The sequence below is a fragment of the Orcinus orca genome, chromosome 16, assembly GCF_937001465.1.
Source record: "Orcinus orca chromosome 16, mOrcOrc1.1, whole genome shotgun sequence".
Lineage (NCBI taxonomy): Eukaryota > Metazoa > Chordata > Mammalia > Artiodactyla > Delphinidae > Orcinus > Orcinus orca.
In genome coordinates this window covers 70596214-70616270 of record NC_064574.1, presented here as the reverse complement: position 1 = coordinate 70616270, position 20057 = coordinate 70596214, and the positions used below count along the sequence as shown (strand labels likewise).

Here is a 20057-nt window from a genome sequence, read left to right as displayed (position 1 = left end):
CATCTGCAGTCATCTGCAATCTCCGTCCTCATCCTCATTCCCGCCTCTCCCACCAGCACCCCTTCCCAAATGGCCAGTCCTTTTCCACCCCTGTGCCTTTGCTGGTGCCCTTCCGTCCGCCTGGAATGCCTGTCCTCTTCTGCCAAGACAGTTTCTTCCGGATCCTTTAATATCCCACCCAGATGGCCCCTCCTCTCTCCCTTCCCCTGCGTAGTCGTTTTGTTTGCCAGCTCTGTGGGTTTTCGAAGCAGAGCCCTGAGTGCATTATAGCCGATTTCTCTGTAGCCATCCAGCTGGATAGCGTGCCCTGAGTACTTAACTCATTCACTCCCTTAGTCCTCACTCCCAGGTTAGTCTAGACACGTTGTAGAATTATCCCCGCCTTGTAGCTGAGAAGCCTGAGGCTCAGAGGTTCACAGCTTGCTTGTGGTAGAGCCGGAGTTCACGCCCAGGCCCGTGTGAAGCCCAGTCACCCTGTCCGAGGCTCCCTGGCCTCTCTCTCAGACACAGCCCTTTGCAGGGGTGGGAACCCTGTCTTGTCCTTCTTTATGTGTTCTAGGCGCATCACAGAATAAATGCTGTGAAATTGAGTGAAAGGCCCCAAGCAGCCTCCTGACATTTTCAACACCGGTGACTCCGTCTGACACTTGAGCCGCCAAGCTCTGTTTTTCTGAGGTTGTGGAGATGATAACAGTACTGATAAAGCCGTAGCAAGCACCGTCCTGAGCGCTCTGAGGAAGAGGCTCTTCTTGTCCCCATTTCATAGCTGAGCAGCCTGAGGAACAGGGCTGTGGGATCACTCAGCCAGTAAGGGGCAGAGGCGGGCTCTCACCAGTTCCATCGCCCTGGGTTTGGGCTGCAGCACCCTCCTCCGTCCTTCTGGGTGCTGCCCTGAATGCTGTCCTTGCATCTCTGGTTAGGCCTCTCTGCCGGTACCCAAGGCAGTCACCTCCTTAGAATGTCCCATGGGCTCGCTTATAGTTTCAGTTTCTCAGACTCTCCAGCCCTGACCAACCCAGCCCCATTCAAGTGTGTGTGTGTGTGTGTGTGTGTGTGTGTGTGTTGGTGGGGTGAAGGGGGTAACACTGAATTTACATAACTTCCGCTTGGCTTGCTAGTAGGACTGTCCCTTTGTCTGTGACCCTTTAAGAGGAAGTCTGTCCTGGGGCTCATCTGTTGCTCTTCTTCCTCCCGGGGTTGATCACAGTTCAGGGTACCCCTCTGCTAGGAGGCCGGATGAGACGTTTCACTGGGAACGTGAGACACACGGGCTATTGGTTCTGCGTCACAGCCGCCCTGGCTGTTCCTTTACAAGGAACTTTCTGAGAGAAATGTGAGATTCAGGCCCAACCATGCGGCCTAGTGTGGAAGGAAGGCCACTTGCTGGGTCCAAGGCCACTTAGATCACTTGAGCCCCCTGAGCTTCCGTTTCCTTTTCCTTAAAATGGTGATAATAACTTGCAGAATTCACATGATGATTAAGTAAAATCGCCTCTGAAGGGACCTAACACAGCGCCTGGCCCATCCCAGGTACTCGGTACAGATTTTGTCCTTCCCTTCCTCCTTTTTAGATCTTCAGGATGTCTAAATTAAGGCACTTTTCATGCTAAGGTGGAGCCCTTCCTGGATCATTGACGCAGAAGAACCGCGTGGTTCCTCGGTGTAGAAATGCTGACCCTAGTGCATGCACATGTTTCTGCGTGTGTAAAATGCCTAAAATTTTGTGTGTTTGAGAGCATGAGGGTGATCTGGCCGGTTGTATTTCTCCTCCCTTTTGTTCCTGGGAAGAAAAGCCCCGCACCCAGGGGTCAGTGGCCGACATCAACGGACCGCGATTCCTCCAGGGCGGTTGCAGGTAACCGAGGGGGCAGCTCAAATGGAGTGACAGGCCACGTTCACCTGCGTGAGTCTGCCGACCAGTCTCACTCGAGCCCCTTCTGCTTTGACTTCAGCTGCCTTGTGCTCTAGGACAATATCCTTAAAAATAGCAGGTATGAGGGACTTAATTCCCTGGTGGTCCAGTGGTTAAGACTCCCCGCTCCCACTGCAGGGGGTCCGGGTTTGATCCCTGGTTGGGGAACTAAGATCCTGCAAGCTGCGTAGCACAGCCAAAAACAAAAAGGCAAGTATGAGCTGAAGGGATTTTAATAAAAACAGAAATTCTGAGTCTGGAAAAAAACTCTGGAACTATGGGAAATGCATAAAGATCTGGTGAAACGAGTTCCAGGTGGTCCCTTGGATCATGAAGCTCAGACTGCACTGTGCCCCGTCCTGTACCTGCTTTTTCTCCTGCGTCTCTCCCCCAGCCCCACGAGGCTGCCATTCTCATCAGCCCTGGTTTGCGGGTGAGTCGGTGGAGGTGGAGGGAGGTCGACCAGCTTGCCCAGGTTCCTACACCAGCTCAGGCAGAAGAGTCCAGATTCTTAACTACTGCGCAGGCTCGCTCGCTCTCACGCAAGGTTTTCCAAAGGAAAGATGCAAATGACATGGCCTGAGGAAAGGGAGACGTTGCCGCCATCAGTGTGTTGGGTGAATGCCCAGGGCTTACCTCTCTGACGGATACAGAAACAAGTGCAGTTGGGATTCAGGGCAGAGAAATGAGCTGTGCCCAAGGACAGGCAGAGCTGCAGGCCCTGTGGCCGCAAGCCTCTCTAGGCGCCATCTGGATAAGTCGTAGCAGCCTCCTTCTCAGCCCAGCCTTAGATGCTGGAGCTCACCCCTTGCGATGTGTTGGGACTCGCCCTCCCCCCACTGGGTCGCATGCTCCTTGTTGGTCGTGGGGCTCACGGTGCCCAGTGTAGTCGCAGGGAGCAGCCTGGTCCTCCTGCGTCACCCTCCGCCTCCCCCAGCCAGCGGCCTGCCTGCCTAGGCGCTTTCCTGAGCCCCATGCTCAGAACCAGAGCAGGAGAGAGTTCCCATGGGACCCAGGAGCCAGGTCACCCGACCGTGGGCCAGTTGTGGGGCTTTCCTGCCTGACAGGAAGGGACCAACCATCTTGAGTTCAGCTCCTGTTTGTCATGCCTTTGCACGGTGCTAGGTGCCGGTGATGCCGTTAAGAGCAACTGCTCTGTTAGTTGAGAGTCAGACAGCCTGGGTCACACCCTAGCTCCGCCACTTCACAGCTCCGTCGCTTTGAGCAAGTCGCTTAACTTTTCTGTGCCTCAGCTTCTGCGTCTGTACAGTGCAGCTTACAGGGGCCTGCCCGCCTCAGATCATGAGATTTGACGGGTTAATTTATGTAACACTCACAACACAGTGCCTGGTCCATGACTCCACGCCAGCCTCTGTACAGACGTCATCTCGGGTCTCGCTGACACTAACCCGTGAGGGAGAGAACATCATCATCGCATTTCACTGAGTGGGGAACAGAGAGCTACAAGTCATTGCCCCAGAGTTACAGAACTGAGGTTGAAAGCCACATGTGCCTGACCCGGGAGCCCGTTTACCCCCACTCTCCTCTGAGCATCCTTCCGTCCTGGCTGTCAGCAGAGGGTGCAGCTGCGCCATCAGGAGAAGGCTCTGACGGGGGATGCAGGTGAGAACAGCACTGCCTGGGCATGAGGAGCAGAAGGCTGGTGGCCGAGGGCGTTTGCCTTTGTTGCCTTAGCGTCCGTGAGCGTACTAGCAGTGTTTTTCCTCTTCCACTTAGCTTACTTTGAGGACTGTTCTGTGTATCTTTTCTTGGCTAATTAGCCCGTTAAGGAAGTTATAAAAGTGTGGGAAAGAATCACACTGGGCTCTTCCCTGAGAGCCAGTCCGTCGGCCTCCATAAATGCTGCATTGTGTCGCCCCTCACGCGGGCTGGCCCTTGCCCCGGGTCACCTGCTGTTCTCGGTCACATGGGCATCTTTGAATTAGGGGCTGTATGTCATCAAACGTTTAGGGCTTGGGCTTCGAGGCTGGACTGCCCAGTAAATCCCAGCTCCTCACTTGCTAAGGGATGGGAGTTTGGGCAGATCCCTTCGCTCCACACGTTCTCAGGTATGAAACGGGGATGGTAGCCCACCTCCTACGGCTGTGACGAGGGCTAACCTGTGTAACCCGCCAGGAGAGCTTAGATCAGCGTCAGGGGCCTGGCAGGCGTCCTAGGAGTGGTGGTGGTTTTATTGTTAGGAGAGGAGGTCGCTCTGTGAGTACCAGCTTAGGGGTGAGAGGGGGGCTGCGGGGCTTGGGAGTAGCTCAAGGTAGAGGACAGAGAGGAAGACCGGGTGGTGAGGGGCTTGGCGGCCAGTGTCCTGCCCACGTGCTGGGGGTGCTGGCCACGGAGAGCCCAGTCCCGGGCCCGGAGCCTTGAAATGGTTCTCACCCATTCAGATGGCCCAGGAGTCCCCTCGTACTCAGGTCTTCCCTCTTGGGAGGGAGAGGCCGGGGCAGGCACCAGGAGCGAAGCGCAAAGCTTTGGAAGTAGGAAGGGAGGACCTGGCAGGCGCAGAGGGAGCCAGAGGCAGGGAGGCTGTGCCAGACGCGGGCTTCATGTTTCTTCTCATGAAAAGTCGAGAACTGGGGGATTTTCTCTCACTGGCGGGAGTGGAGGGGAATCAGCGGGTGCCCGAGCCCTGCGGACCTTTGGCCCCAGGCCAGCCCTCCCGGAGGGTTCTGGTTGGTCAGCCTCTGCGGACCTGACTCTGAGGGTCAAGTCTCTGATATCAGGCCCCTGAGATGCTTTACTGCTTGTGAACTTCACTTGCAAACCACGTGCTGTGTCCCCCACCTACAGAGAATCCCCTGCCTGAGTTGGGGTGATGGGACTTGATCTGCTCAGACTTCAGTCTGTGCTGCCCTGATGTGGGTGTTCCACACACCTTCACAGCAAGGCCCTCAGTGGCACAGCTCCTGCTTAGGAGGCACTGGGTTGCAGAGACCAGCTTTACTGCCACTGCTCCTTGCCCTGGTACCCAAGGATTCTGCACCTTGGTGTGCTGATGGACGCTGGTGGAGAAGCTGCTGATGGCCCTGCTGTAACAATTACTACAAATACAGTGACTTAACACAACACAAACTCGTTATTTTATCATCCTGAAGGTTGGAAGTCTGTCATTGGACTAAAATCGAGGTTTCGGCAGGGCTCTGCTCCTTCTGGAGGCTCTAGGAGAGGATCCATTTCCTGGCCTTTTCCAGTTTCTAGACTCTGCTTGCATTCCTTGACTCATGGTCCCTTCCATCTTCAAAGCCAGCAGCGAAGCGTCTTCCAATCTCTCACTCTGATCCTCCTGCCTCCCTCTTACAAGGACTCTGTGATGTTATACTGGTCCCAGCCAGATATTTCAGAATAATCTCAAAATCCTTGACCACCAGCACCACGACAAAAAGCCTTAACTTAAATCATGCCTGCAAGTCCCTTTCGCCACGGCAGGTAACATATTCATAGGTTCCAGGGATGAAAGCGTGGACATGCTTGAGGGGCTGCTGTTCTGCCTCCCGGCTGTCAGTATCACAGGACACCATCTCTTCCGTATCAGAGACCTGGCACCTGCCTGAGTCACTTAGCCCCTGCCACAGGCTGCTGGGAGTTTGGGCAAGTTAGTTAACGCATCTGTACCTCAGTTTCTTCATCTGTTTGCCTCCTAGGGTTGTCGGGATCAAAGGAGTTAGCACACGTAGTGTCGAGATGTTTTTCCTTTTCCTTGTACCTCTCGTGTTACAGCCATAGGCGTGAGCTTGTTATTTTCCCCACACGGTGCTTCCGTGGGTTGAGAGCACCGGTGCCTTTTGATTGTCTGAAGGCAGGCGCTCGCTCGCCTGCAGAGTGTGGTGACTTGTCCGTGTCCTGCCCCTTAGTCCTGGTCGTTGTTTATATTCACAGAAGCTGGGTCTATCAAGAGTTCTGGGTGGACCTCTTATTATTGGCAGTTTTGCCTCCTTTTGCGTTATTTCTTGGGGTAAATTCCTACCCTTGGAATCATGGAGTCAAAGGCCTCTCGAAATGCTCTGGAAAGGTCATAGAACTTGTTCACACTGCTGCCGTACCTTAGTGGCAACGGGCATTGGCTTAAAAGGGAGAAGATGGTATTCATCCTTTCAGCAGTACCACCCGTGTGCCTGCTGTGTGCCAAGCACTATTCAGGGGAGCGGGGGGCGGTGATGGGAAAAGACAAGCACGTTTCCTGTAGTCATGGAGCTTGTCTGAAGCAGAGGCTGCTGTTTATTTAACAGGCCTCTCATTATTCCTTTCATTTGCATTTCTTTGTTCACTAATAATATGTTTTTTGTTTTTAAAGCAATTTTATGGAGTCAGTGTTCAGGTCTCGTGCCCCGAGGTGTGCAGTGTTAAACGTTCCAAGCTCAGATGGCCTGTGCGGCCTTTCTCGGGGCCTCCGGGTCTGCTGAGGCCGCCTCCCCCGGGGCCGCCCTGATTTGTCATCATGGAACCGTGTGCCTGTGTTCCCAGGGACCGACGTCATGGTGCGCTGCCTGAGGCTGCTGAAGGAGTTCAAGCGGAAGGTCGAAGACCAGGACGATGACGAGGACGAGGAGGCCATCTCCAAGGCCGTGCCGCCGGTGGACATCGTGTACGAGCGGGACATGCTCACACAGACCTATGAACTCAGTAAGTCCCGTTCTCCTACCTGCATTTACACAGGGTCCCCGAGCTTTGAGTTGAGGTGTGTTTTGGTCACATGTTGAAAGAGGGCCCTGCTGTCGAGAATGTCATGCAGCGGGAAGCCCCCTGCTCCCCTTGAGAGTTTAGGCTTTGGGGTCAGACTTGAGTTTGAGTCCTTGCTCTGCCCCTTGTGCACCAGCTGAAGACTTTAGCAAGGTCTCCGAGCCTCCGTTCCCTCTTTAAAGTGGGGATATCTCCCTTAGCACGTAAGAGGACTGAATAAGTAGGATTAAAACATCTGGTGTAGTGCCTGGTACGTAGAACGCACTAAAAAAATTACCTACTAATATTACTACTCAAAGATTTGAGTCACCTACCAACTTCCAAAACTGGTCTGGAATCATTGCAGCCTGGGGAGTGTTGTGATGAAGGGGGAAGAAACATGTCTCTGTCCATTCCTCCCCCTTCCCCTAAATCCCCTAAAATCTATGTAAGACAGCAGTGACCCAGTGCCATAGATGGCGTGGCCGCAGGTCGCTGTGGAGCGGAGGATGTCTAGAGCAGAAGGGGAGGGGCTGCAGGAGATCTGGTTCAGCCAGCAGGTACGAAAGCACCTGGCGAATCAGCACAGCCTTTAGGGAAGGCCGTTTCCATCAACTCTTCAACATCTCTCAGGATCTGTTCCTCAGAACACAGTTTGAGAAATGCTGTCCTTAACCCTTTCGTCCCCGCTTTTAGCATGTTACTAGTTTAACGTAGGAACACATTCTAGTCACCTCTTTCAATTCTGCTGTTTATTTTTATGCATGGACAATACAGCAAAACTGCCTTTATCCAGATCGGTTTTGCCTGGCGGCCTCAAGTGTATGCCACATCAGGAAGTAAAGGGGAAGCTCCTTCTGAACGGTCCAAGAGTGTTGCCCCGAAGTCTGCCCTGTAGTATTTTACTGGAGGGACTCCCGCCCACCGCCACCCCACCAGGCTCCTTCCTGGAGTTCCCAACCCCTGAGTAGTCGAGTACATTTGAAAGGGCTCATTGGAGGAAGATACAGTAATAGCACAGCGTGTAGCAGGGCAGGGGCTGACACACCAGAAAGAGCAAGTAATAGAGCACAGTTGCCCATCGGTCATTTATTACGGGGCCAAATAGCATTATTTCCTTCTGTGGCCCCTGCTGGCCGGCAGCTGTTACGGGATAAGGCAATAATCGGTGTCCGTAGTGCCTCCGAGTCTACCGAGAAGGACGGGAAGATGTTCTTCCTTAAACATTCCTTCGGTGCTTCTTAAAAGGCTCAGTTGAATTTCGCTGAGAAAGTTCGCTCATGTGGAAGCACACTTCCTGCTGCAGGATAAAACAGCGTCCCTGGAACTCGGTGGATCAGGCGTCGATTGCTTTGGCGTGGAAGAGTCAGATAGCGAGCGCTTAAAAATGAGCAATGAGTCGAGTGGTCAGAGTCTTGGGAGGGGGAGGGGGAGGGTGGGAGGAGGCAGATGTCTTACTGTGTGTGTCGGTTTCCCCGCACTGAAATGTCTGGGAACGGACCTGACCTGTGCAGAACGGCTCCGTGGTGGAGGCTGGGGTTCAAGTGTATTGTTTCACACAGTTGAGCGTCGAGGCACGAAAGGCATTTCCCAAGCTGAAATCCGAGTGGCTATGAACGTGGGAAAACTGGAAGCCAGAATGCTGTGCCGTCTCCTTCAGAGATTCAAAGTGGTCAAGGTAACAGCGTGAGTTCATTGTCTTCGCATGTGCACACAGCGTGGTTCTGAAGGGCTGTCTCGGACGTCGGGAGCCCAGGTCGGCCTTCCGTCTCGGCTGCCAGGGAGGGCGGGAGTGCTGAACGCAGCCCGCAAGTGTGCCCCACCCCACCCCCACCGTGGATTTTGTTGGGTTTCGCTTTTTGAAAATTGAATGAGTTGTCAGCATTGAAAAGTCAGCAGGAGCTGCTGCTGCCCAGAGAGCAGGCCCCCCACTCCCGCGTGGGCGTCAGCTGAGGTGGCGCCTCCGACGGCGCCCAGAGACAAAGCGGGCACCCCCAGGCCTCAGTCCCAGCCCGGCCCTCCTTCTCACTTACGTTCCTTGCCTGGGTCCTGGGGACACTGAGTCGGCCAACTGTGTCTGGTGTCCCCTTTTGGGACCCAGACCTGCTATCTCAGCCCGTTGTGCTTTGCTCCCTTCTTGCCAACTTCTTGGCCATTTTGCTGGAAAGCAGTGTTACAGTTGAGCTAATGACTGTGCAGCACTTAGCACTGTCCTTGGCGTGTGGTTGGTACATGGGAGGTGTTACTCCTTCTGCCATTAAGGGCAGAAAGTCCCTTTCCCCTGTTGTAGGAGACAAAGGGGAGCGGCTGAGTGACAGCTTCAGCACCACGCCCCACGGCAGTGGCCGAATGGAGCTGGTGACCTCAAGGCCCCGACTCCGAGTCTGTGACGACAGTTAGGAATCGTCGAGTTCTGCTCATTGAGCGTCTCTCGTAGGCCTCGTCCTGTGCCAGGCCCCGGGGGTTTGCGGAAGGCCAGGTTAGGGCCCTGCCCAGCGGGGAGCTCAGAGTCTCCTAGAGCAGACACACAGTCAGGATTGCTTCCTGTGGAAGCAGAACCCGAGGGATGGCGAGACGGGAGGACCCACAAGGGGCTGAGCTGGGGCCCAGGCGTGAGGTGTGGAGGAGACGTGGGGGAACGTGGGAATGACAAGGAAATAGACACCGCAGAAGCCCGGTCACCCGAACGCCTGGGTGTCCCGGCGTCCTCTGCAGTGTCTTAGACACATCTCATCCCCTCCAGGGCTTCATGGAGGACGAAGGACGGCAGCGAACCACCAAGTACATCTCCTGCGTGTTTGCGGAGGAGAGCGACCTGAGCCGGCAGTACGAGAGGGAGAAGGCGCGGAGCGAGCTGCTGACCACCGTGAGCCTGGCCTCGGTGCAGGAAGAGTCCCTGCTGCCCGAGGCCGAGGACGCGTTCCTCTCCGAGTCGGACAGCGAGGAGGAGGGCAGCGGCGGCAGGAGGAGAGGCAGAGGGTCACAGCGGGACTCGAGGTCCTTCTCGAACGGCAGTCTCAGGACTCAGCCTCACCACTCCACCTCGACCAAGGGTAGGGGCGTGCTCGGGGCGGGGGGTAGGGGGCTGGGCAGGGGGGTGCGCGCCCTCAGTCTGAGCCGCTGCCTATCCCTCCTGGCTCTGGGGACGTTCAGTCCAGCAGACACCTGAGGATGGCCTTGGTGCTGCCCTAACGAGGGACCTCTGGGTGTCACGTGCATCACGTAATCGTAAGCTTAGGAGATGCGTGTGTGGTCTGTCTCCAGGCTGCTGGCAGGTCATTTCTCCTCGGCAGATGTTTCGTTTGTTTTGCTTTTATTTGGTTGTGCTGGGGCTCCTTTTAGTTGCGGCTTGTGGGCTCCTTAGTTGTGGCGTGCATGTGGGATCTAGTTCCCTGACCAGGGATCGAACCTGGGCCCCCTGCATTGGGAGCGCAGAGTGTTACCCACTGCCCCAGCAGGGAAGTCCCCTTGGCACATGTTTTGTTTGTTATGTTTTGACTATTAAAGGGGTGGAATTCCCTAAACTTCCTCTATCCCTTTCCCTCCGACAATCTGTGTAAGCAGCCCTTGGGGTTTTAGTTTAGTTATGGAAGACGTTTCTTAAAACACGTGGAGGGTAGTGCTGATGACAGATTTGCACGTTGGGGGTCGGGGTCAGGGTCAGGAGGGTGCGGCTCGCTGCTTGCTGGTCCACTTCCCTCGTCTTAAACTGACCACTTGGACTCCTTTGGCCTGTGCGGCTCTGGTCCGGCAGCTGAGCAGAAGTGCCCCTCTCGCTTTCCCCCTGCTGTGGCCGCGGTTCATCCGTTCTACGCCTGTCCTCCACTGCAGGGGGGTGGAAAGTCATCAGCCTTCACCCATTGAAGAAGCATCCGTCTTCCTCCCTGGGAGCTGCTGAGAGAGCCTCCCAGAGCTCTTTCAGGGGGGACAACCTCCTGGACACCAGCAGCTCCTCAGACCCCAGCGTGTCCTTGGGCTCCCACTGCATGGAGAGTCACAGCGGCGACATAGCCGTGATAGAAGAGGTCAGGCTTGAAAACCCAAAGGTGAGTGCCCACGGGGGAGGGCGTTTCCTCTAAGAAGGAGCCTGTGGCAGGTGGATGTCAGCCTTGGCTTTTCTGTGCTTAAGAATCACAGCAACAACAACAACAAAATCAATAATAGTAAAAGTGCCACACGCTCAGGCCGTGTAGGTGGGGGGGCCTCTGCGGTAGGAATGCAATGCGCGTTGACACGCCACCTTCACGCAGCCCACCTTAGCAGAAACCACCTGCATATTATTTACAGGGTTTTAAAATTTCCAACAACGTACTCTTTCTACTGAAATTTATTTTGAAGGAAAAATGTGTATGGCTACTTTAAATCAGTGGTTCTCACTCTGGCCCGATTTTGCCCCCCGGGAAACATTTCGCAATGTCTGGAGATGTTTTTCCTTGTCACATCGGGGAGAGGGTGCTAATGGCATCTCGTAGGCGGAGGCCAGGGATGCTGTTAAATGTCCTAGACTATGCAGGGTAAACCACAGCAGAGTTATCCAGCCCAAAGTGTCAGCAGTGCTGAGGTTGAAAAACCCTGCGTTAGATGAAAAGCCAACATCATTTGCGTAAAAAGAAGGTGATCGTAAAATAGATCTGATAAAAACAAAACTTCCTTAGTCCATTCTGGTCAGACAGTGTTCTACTTCACAGTGTTAAAGACAGTAGAATCAAACCAATACTTTTTCCTCAGTGTAATTAGAAGGATTAAAAGGCAGTTGACACAGGAATGCCTTTGTCATTATGTGATTCAGTTCACTCAGTGCTGTCCTTGGTCGCTGGAAGGTGCCTCAGATATGGCCAGTGGTGCCTCAGTTGCCCAGCACAGAACAGACTTGGGATCGGGGTGGCCTTTGATGCTGTTGCTGCTGTTTGGTTCCGGCTTCACAGCAACCCTGTAAGATGAAAGCCAGCTGTGGTCAGGAGGAGGCGAGCAGAGCCTCTGGGGACTGAGGGACTTGCCTGCTCAGTTAATGACAAAATGGAGAGTGGAACCCGTGGGTGTGGAGTTCCCACCCTGCCCTGCTTCTCTGTTTCTGGTGTGGAAGCCTGAGCTTGGGTTCTATCCCTACAGCAGGAGTGATGGAGCTTGGGGTGGGGGAGATTTTCTGTGGAATTTTCTAGAACCTTCTAGCTGTATCCTATCATTGGACGCCATGACTCTTTATCAAGTCATGATTGGTCTTGTCTCCACCTGAAGCACCTGCCGGCAGGTGGATCCCAGCAAGTTCCTGAAGGTTTTCCCTGCCATCCTGGCCCTGCCACCTGCTTTGCACCTCCTCATCAGGTCCACGTGTCCCCAGCAACACACTCCCTCCAGGCCCTGCCAGTCCTGCTGCTAGCTTCCTAGCTCAGCTCTTCCTAGCTCAGCTTTCTCTTCCTCTTAGAAATCTGTCCTCAGAGTAATGGCAGAACCTTGTCCTTCTTTTGGCTCACTTACTGAGAAGAGGGGCGTGAACTGTCCTGTCTGGAGGTCCCTTGGTGAAGCGTGGAAAGCAGGCAGATTTTCTCACGTGGTTCTCCTCCAAAATGTTTGCTTTGAAACGCAAGAGAGAACCAAAGTCTTTCTGCCACTCTTGGGCCCCTTGGATCTGTGACTCTTTCACCCCTCGAGCCCTGCCCCCTTCAGGAAAGAACCGAGCCTCTTCCAGAGCACTGGCGCCAGCAGGGAAGTGATGGGACCCTGGCCCAAGGCGCCTCCTCAGGCGTGTTCTCATCCTCTGGAAGCGCTTCTCCAAGCGAGGAGGGCATCCAGCAAAACTGGCCATGGGACCGCCAAGTGGCACTGAACTATGCTGAGTGATCGGCCAGGAGTGGGTTAGGGTTGGGATTTCCTTTCCCTTCAGGGTGCACATTTGGGCTTCAGCATCTTTGATCCAAAGGCAGATGGAACAGGTTCAGATTCTAAGTTCCTGGAAGCTAAAAGGAACCACAAAGAGAGAAGAGGGCGTCGCAGCAGGGGTGGGGGAGGGCACCCGTCCGCTCTCCTCTCCGTCATTCACTCGCCACTCATCCTGATCCATCGGAAGCCTGCCTCTGCATCTCCCTTATGTTCCCAGAGAGGCTGCCCGTGGCTTCCCTGAGGCGGAGGCAGAAGCGCGTCCTGGCGCACGTTCACGCCCCGGGACCCAGTATGGTGGTTTCACCTCACTGAGCCCTGGTTTCCTCTTGCGTAAAGTGGGGACCATAACAATGAGGTGGTTGAGAGTTCTGGATGCAGAAGCCCCATAGGGTGGCGGCAGGGGGTCGGCCCTCCGTCTGTGCATTTCCTCCCTTCCACTGCGGAAGAACCAAGGAAAGACTGAGTGGATGCGGTCCCCTTCCCCGGGAAGGGCTGGAGTAGATGTCTCTGCTTTCTGTGCTGAAACCAGCTGATCTTCATAAAGTTCTGGGCTCCTCTGCTGGCAGATGTCTGTGCCGTTACAAAGCCCTGAAATAGTGGGGTGGTGGGATCCTATGGGGGCAGTAATCCTCTTGACTTTCCTTCTTGAAATACGGCGTAGAAATTCCGTAAAGAGGGAAAGCGTACCGGCAGGAGTGGTGCCTGGCCCCCAAACCTTGCTGGGTCCATAGTTTTCTCATGCTTTTGGTCCCTGTTCTAGGAGAGTGGCAGTTCCCAGAAGACTGGGAAGCACGGCCCAGGCCAAGACAAACCCCATGAGACTTACCGACTGCTGAAACGCAGGAATCTGATCATAGAGGCTGTCACCAACCTCCGCTTAATCGAGAGCTTATTCACGTAAGGAGTAGTCTGTCTGTCTGTCTTGCATTAGTAGTAAATCCCATATCAGTCAGTCATCACCATCCACAGAAATGACGCAGAAGCATTTGCATCTCTCTTCTGCTGTATAGATTCTCATAGGAGCCCTTTGTGGTAGAAAGGATTTGCAGTCTGTGTGGTTTGAAAAGTGTAGACATGGAGGAATACCCACACACTTGACAGGGAGAGAATGACGGAGCAGGAAACAGAGGTCACGGGGAAAGTGCATCTGCCTTGTTCCTTCCTTAGGAATTTGGTGCTCAGGAAGGGGAGAGAGGAGACGGAGGCAGCTAATAGCATCAGCTTAGAAACATTGTTATTAGTTCTCCAGGGAGCCTTTTGTTCAAACGAAATCTTTTATGAAAACAAAAACAAAAGGGACTGTGAATCTGTCCAACAGAGTGAAGTAAGTCAGAAAAACAAATACCGTATGCTAACACATATATGGAATAAAAAAAAAATGGTTCTGAAGAACCTAGGGGCAGGACAGGATAAAGAGGAAGACATAGAATAAAGAGGAAGACATGGACTTGAGGACATGGGGTGGGAGGGCGAAGCTGGAGCGAAGTGAGAGTAGCATGGACTTATATACACTACCGAATGTAAAATAGTTGGCTGGTGGGAAGCAGCCGCATAGCACAGGGAGATCGGCTCGGTGCTTTGCGATGACCTAGACGGGTGGGATAGGGAGGGTGGGAGGGAGGCTCAGGAGGGAGGGGATATGGGGACATGTGTGTGCGTATGGCTGATTCGCTTTGTTGTGCAACAGAAACTAACACGGTATTGTGAAGCAGTTATACTCCAATAAAGATCTATTAAAAAAAAAAAAAGGGACACATGTGGAGCTTCTGTGTCCAGGGTGCAGTGGAGGCTCTGCTCCCTGGTTTGGTCCTTCTAACCCACGGTTACCACCACGTCCTGGGAGGCAACCTTGGGCTTCTGGGCAGCCAAGGTCAAAGCCACTCGATTGGAAGGAGCCTTACCCTTGAGTCAAGGATGTGAGTTCTCTAACTAGGGGATGGGGAGACCGCCTGTGGGTACTGCTGCCTGGGTCTCCTCTTCTGTGCAGGTGAGATGGAGCTAGGTGCTCCTAATATCCCTTCTGGACCTGCCATTCTGTGAGTAGTGATACAGAAACATCACCATAGTGACTCAGTAACATCTAGAGAGAAGATATGTGAGGAGAGGAGTCAGAAGAGCTTCAGATCTGAGGGTGTCAACGGTGGTAAACTGGAACATTCCTTAGCTGGATGTTGAATTAGAATGGAGACTCAGTGAAGACAGATTTCCATCACGGAGCTCAGTTTCTCCACCATCGTTGTCTTGAATCATGTAATCTCTTTAGTTCCTGGTGAAAGGTTCGGAACGTGAAGCTGCTGTGAATGGTGACTCATCTTAGGTAACTCATTTATCACAAAGAGAGATGATCTTTGCCATCTTAAGAAGTCATCCTTTCAGTGGTGAAACACCCTTTAATTCTCCCCTACTTTCTGCTGAATCCCATTAGGCAGGTGTCGGTTGCCTGGGTTTAGAAAGGCCTTCCATGTTGACACTGGGAATATTAACGGCTTATTTTGTGACGCTGCAGGATTCAGAAGATGATCATGGATCAGGAGAAGCAAGAAGGTGTGTCCACCAAGTGCTGCAAGAAGTCCATCGTTCGCTTGGTGCGGAACCTGTCCGAGGAAGGCCTTCTGAGGCTGTATCGGACAACAGTCATTCAAGACGGCATCAAGAAGAAGGTAACCACACAGATCACTGCGCGTGCTGGGTGTTTTCTTACCCAGTTTCCCACATCCTTGTCCCTCGGTTGTTCCTTTGTTGCCGATAGTTCGGAACTTCCCATTATGCCTCCTCACTGGGGCAACAGGGATTATCTCCACTTCCTGTGGAAGCTGGAAGCAGAAAAGAGGAATAACCTGCTTGGATTGTAGAGCAGCCTGTGCAGCCCAAGGCAGGTGTCCTGCCCCACAGCCAGCCTTGAAGGAGAGGATGGTAATGGAGGCATCCAGGTTCAGCTAACTAGCACTGGGAGAAATTAAGCAACATTTAGAAGGTGGAAAATTTAGGGCTTTCCCTGGTGGCACAGTGGTTAAGAATCCGCCTGCCAATGCAGGGGACACGGGTTCGAGCCCTGGTCCGGGAAGATCCCACATGCCACAGAGTAGCTAAGCCTGTGTGCCACAACTGCTGAGCCTGTGCTCTAGAGTCCGTAAGCCACAACTACTGAAGCCCATGCGCCCAGAGCCTGTGCTCTGCAACAAGAGAAGCCACCGCAATGAGAAGCCCATGCACCACAACAAAGAGTAGCCCCCGCTCGCCAAAACTAGAGAAAGCTCGAGCACAGCAACGAAGACCCAATGCGGCCAAAAATAAATAAATTAAGGTGGAAAATTTAGACTAAGCAGCAACAACATTAGCCACAGAAATCTGCAGAAACATATCCCAGAGGAAATGATGTCAGCGATTCAATTAGCATGCATTGCCGGGTCGTCCAATGAGGACAATGGATCTCTTCTTTCCCAATGTATCTGTTTCTGTAAAGTTTAAAGTTTGGGGCCATTCCCATAGCAACTGCAGCTCAGTGGCTTTGCACATATTCTAAGGCATAAATTTTTCAGGGTCAGAGTCATTTGAGATACCCGGCTGGGCGTTGGGACCAAAGGGAATGGTGCTGCGGAATAGGCATTTGTAATTTCCTGCCCTTTCTTCTGACTACGTTTAAATCTCTGCCTTAAGAAAGCTCTGCTTTGATGTTTTGTTTTCTTAATAAGGTGGCAAGGTCATTTCTGGGCTTTTTTACTCTATCTTATTTTTTTGAGACCTTTGAAATTTGAGAAACATAGAGCAGTACTAGAAAATGACTTAAAAAACTCTGTTTCTACCATCCCAAGTTGGGCAGCTCATCAGTTGTTATATCTGCTGTGGGTCCCCTTGACATCGCCCCTCTCCCTTCCCCAGGCTGCCTGCCTCTCGTCCCCCTGAGCGTGGCAGGAGCTCCTGGTGCTGACCTCTCTCCCTGGGGGACAACAGCCCATCCGGTCAGCAGCAATGCCTCTGATTTCTGTTGGTCTTCACAGAGCAGGTCTTTCCGACGTGCAGCCTCCTCAGGCAATAACTGAGAGCAGGGAAATGAAATCTCCCCCAGCCTAGGAGTGGAGAGAGACTGTGTTTATGTGGACATATGGACATCTGCCGTGTCCCCCATGCCTATTTGTTTTAGCTTTTGTTTTTGTTTTTGCAGTACGCGGGCCTCTCACTGCTGTGGCCTCTCCCGTTGCGGAGCACAGGCTCCGGACGTGCAGGCCCAGCAGTCATGGCTCACGGGCCCAGCCGCTCCACGGCATGTGGGATCTTCCTGGACCGGGGCATGAACCCATGTCCCCTGCATCGGCAGGCGGACTATCAACCACTGCGCCACCAGGGAAGCCCCCCCCCCCAATGCCTATTTGGTCGCCTATCCATCGGTGGTACCAGAGGGAGTGGGCAAGAGGTGGGGATGAGGAATGAGTGTCCCAAGTGAACGCTGAGGGTCGATCAGTGTCCGGTACTGGGGGCCTCTTGCCAGGGGGTTACCACTGTCATCGCCCATTTGCCAGCTGGAAGGGCCGCCGTATTGTACATCTGCCTCCAGAGTAAGCTTCAGTTTCTCTGGCACGCGGAGCGTGCGCTGCTGGCTGGCTCCCGCCGATGTGCTGGAGCCATGCTGGCTGGAGCTGCTGTGTCCGGCACCCGCCTTTTGCCGTTGCTCCTGCGTCCTGCCCCGTCCATCGGACTCTTGGGAAGTTGGCCCAGCCGTTTGGCTGTGGAAAGTGGGGAACTAGGAATGCTTTGTATTTGCTCCTGGCTTATAGATTCTCTGAGGTGTTGCCTAACTGTATCTCATTTGAACCTCACAAAACCATGAAAACAGTTGGCAGGGCAGCGGGGAAGGGTCTCCATTTCCCAAGTGAGGAGCAGAAGAGATGGAGCCTCGTGTGGCCTTTGGAGTCGCTGTGCAGCCATGGCCACCTGTCCCCTGTGACCCACCCTCTTCAGGCCATTTTGGGCATGAAGCCTGCTGGCCAGAGTCACTTGTTTAGAAAACCTTACCTTGCTGTCTCCTGGGGCCCAGGCCTCACACTCCCATCTGCTGCTCAGCACCTTGGAACAGCTAAAACAAAGAAGGCAGCCCTAGAGCCTCTGTCACCTCGTTTAGAGGCACAGCTGGCAGGAGTCCCCCGATAGCACTCTCAGCAAGGGGAGATTAATGAAAGCCGCTTACCTCTTCCAGATGGAAGCCCTCGGGATTCCCGAGCAGCTGTGGGAAATGCTCAGCTAGCAGGATGGGGTGTCGGGAGCAGCCCCCCAGGTAGCAGCCGGGACCAGTGGGCCATGACAGCCCAGCTGGGGGGCTGCAGGGCAGACCGCTGGATTTCCAGGGCAGGATTCCTAACCGGTCAGAGGGGCACATTACGGATGGCGGCGCTTCCTGGCTTGGGCGCTTGAGGGGTCTTGATGCCAGCAACTCTAAGGGCACACTGTGTAGCATTTTACTTCCCGTTTCATCACTGCCTTTTGGAAATGTCAGTGACAGCAGGTATAACCAGGGCTCCACCAGGGAACCGGGTTGTGGAACTAAGTCTCCCCTGGCACCTCCGCAGCCCTTTGGGACCCCCGACCTCTCTCCATAGGTGGATCTGGTGGTGCACCCGTCCATGGACCAGAACGACCCTCTGGTGAGAAGCGCCATTGAGCAGGTCCGTTTCCGGATGTCCAACTCCAGCACGGCCAGCAGGCAAGTGGCGGCTCCCGCGGGACCCACAGTGTGTCCCAACCTGAAGCAGTTTCCACAGAAGCCGTTTATTCATGCTTTTGTGAGATCAGTGAAGCCACTGGTTTGGGGGTTATGGTTCATGATCCCCTAGCCTCAAAAAGGATCAATTTCTGGATTCTTCAAGAGGAAAAAAATCCTAACATTCTTCTTTTTTTTTCTTTTTCTTTTTTTAATTTTTATTTTATATTGGGGCATAGTTGATTAACAATATTGTTACCTTCAGGTGTACAGTAAAGTGATTCAGTTATACATATATATGTGTGTGTGTATATATATATATAAAGTTATACACGTATCTATTCTTGTTCAAATTCTTTTCCCATTTGGGCTGTTAGAGAATAATGAGCAGAGCTCCCCTCTGCTGACATTCTTAATTCTATGCTCTCTAATAGCGTGTGGACAGAGTGCTCCAAGTCATAGGCCCTATGACATGTGAGACTTGCACAGTTTATAATATAGCTCAGAACGATTGTGGTTGCCTTTCTGAGGTCTTCTCTCATTTTGTTCATAAACCAGCTAATGGACTGGCAGAAAGCTCGGTGGGAGAACGTTCTCAGTTGGGTTTAAGTTAGAGGTGGCGCCTGGGCTCGCAGATGTTGGTTTGTGTGGCCTGCCATGCCTTGGCCACAGGGGCTTTGAATCAGTTACCAATTAATTTCATGTCAAATTCCTGATTTCTGGCATCGATGAAAGTGTCAGCGGCCCCAGCACATTGGGCAGCCCTTCTCATGAGGTAGCAGCTGCCCCGTAGGTGGGGGTCCACTGTCCAGGTCACCCCCAAATGTCCAGTGCCCCGACACATTTTATCCGTTTACATCACCTGTTTGGCCCCTACAGGCAGTTGATTTGAAACCCCAGGGCCAAATTCTTGAGGACAGACCCTGTCCTTTCTCAGCCCTTGGTTTTCTAACATCTTATATTTGGACTTCAGGGTTAAAGCGCCCCAGCCTCCAGCGCCTCAAGGGGAAGCTGAAGAAGAAAGTCAAGGAAAAGGGGGCCCAAGAGGATCAGGAGACTCTCAGCTGAATGCTTCCTCTAAAGTAGAAAGTGGACGGGTGAAGAAGACTGATGAGAAAATGGGCATAACCCAGCTGAAAAACTATCACCCTGTTGTAGGTAAAAAGCAGCTTCTTGTCAGCGTCTGTTTGTGTTTCATGTGGTCTTCTGAGTCACTTGGTGTTGCACATCCGAGCCCCGGGCTGCAGGCAGAGAGTCAGGTCTGAATCAACAGCTGGGGTCGTGGGGGGCTGGTCACATGCCAGCATCAGTTTTCCTGTCTGTAAAATGGGGGTGATTCTTGCCCGGAGTACCTTACAAGGCTGTTGTGAGGCCCAGGTGAAATTATGCCAAGTCCCAACCTGAGGAATTGTTCACGAAGATTAACTCTTTCTGCTGAGTACCCTTGGGCTGGAACATTCTGTAAACCACAGAAAATCTCTGCCTTTCCTGAGCCAACAGGCCTCTGGTAGTTACAGCCACTGATGGGTTTGAGCATTCATCTAATTTTCTGGGCTGCAGATCTCAAACAGGGCTGTCTCCCCTCACCCCACACCAAGCTGCTCTGACGTCAGCTTGTGCTGGGCCGGTGCCCACGGCTGGGCCTTCGTAGCTGGGGTGTAGTTGTAGTTTCTGGTCACAGCATGCAGCTGGAGGAGGAGGACAATGGTGACGGCTCACAGACTTCTGTCAGGCAGAAACGTCCTGGTGGGGGACCCGGCAACCCGGGGATTCTGAGCAGGAGAGGTCATTTGTGTGACTTCCCTTGCTGAGGGCTCCGGGCACAGGGACTTGGCCCAGACTCTTAAGGTGTCACAGTTAGAAAGTACAGATGGAGGGAGAAACCTGCGCACGAGGCGGCGCAGC

General features: G+C 53.4%; 1 protein-coding gene across 2 annotated transcripts in view; it reads left to right on the top strand.

Annotated features, from left to right (window-relative positions):
* Window positions 1–20057, top strand: part of GTF3C1 (general transcription factor IIIC subunit 1) — a 72603-nt gene that overhangs the window by 20333 nt on the left and 32213 nt on the right. For both annotated transcript variants that reach the window (XM_049699348.1, XM_049699347.1), the window contains 8 exons: window positions 6389–6547; window positions 8146–8261; window positions 9327–9636; window positions 10415–10629; window positions 13221–13357; window positions 14967–15120; window positions 18052–18155; window positions 19126–19310. In XM_049699348.1, coding sequence (XP_049555305.1) covers window positions 6389–6547; window positions 8146–8261; window positions 9327–9636; window positions 10415–10629; window positions 13221–13357; window positions 14967–15120; window positions 18052–18155; window positions 19126–19310 — 1380 coding nt within the window. The remainder of the gene's footprint in view (window positions 1–6388; window positions 6548–8145; window positions 8262–9326; window positions 9637–10414; window positions 10630–13220; window positions 13358–14966; window positions 15121–18051; window positions 18156–19125; window positions 19311–20057) is intronic.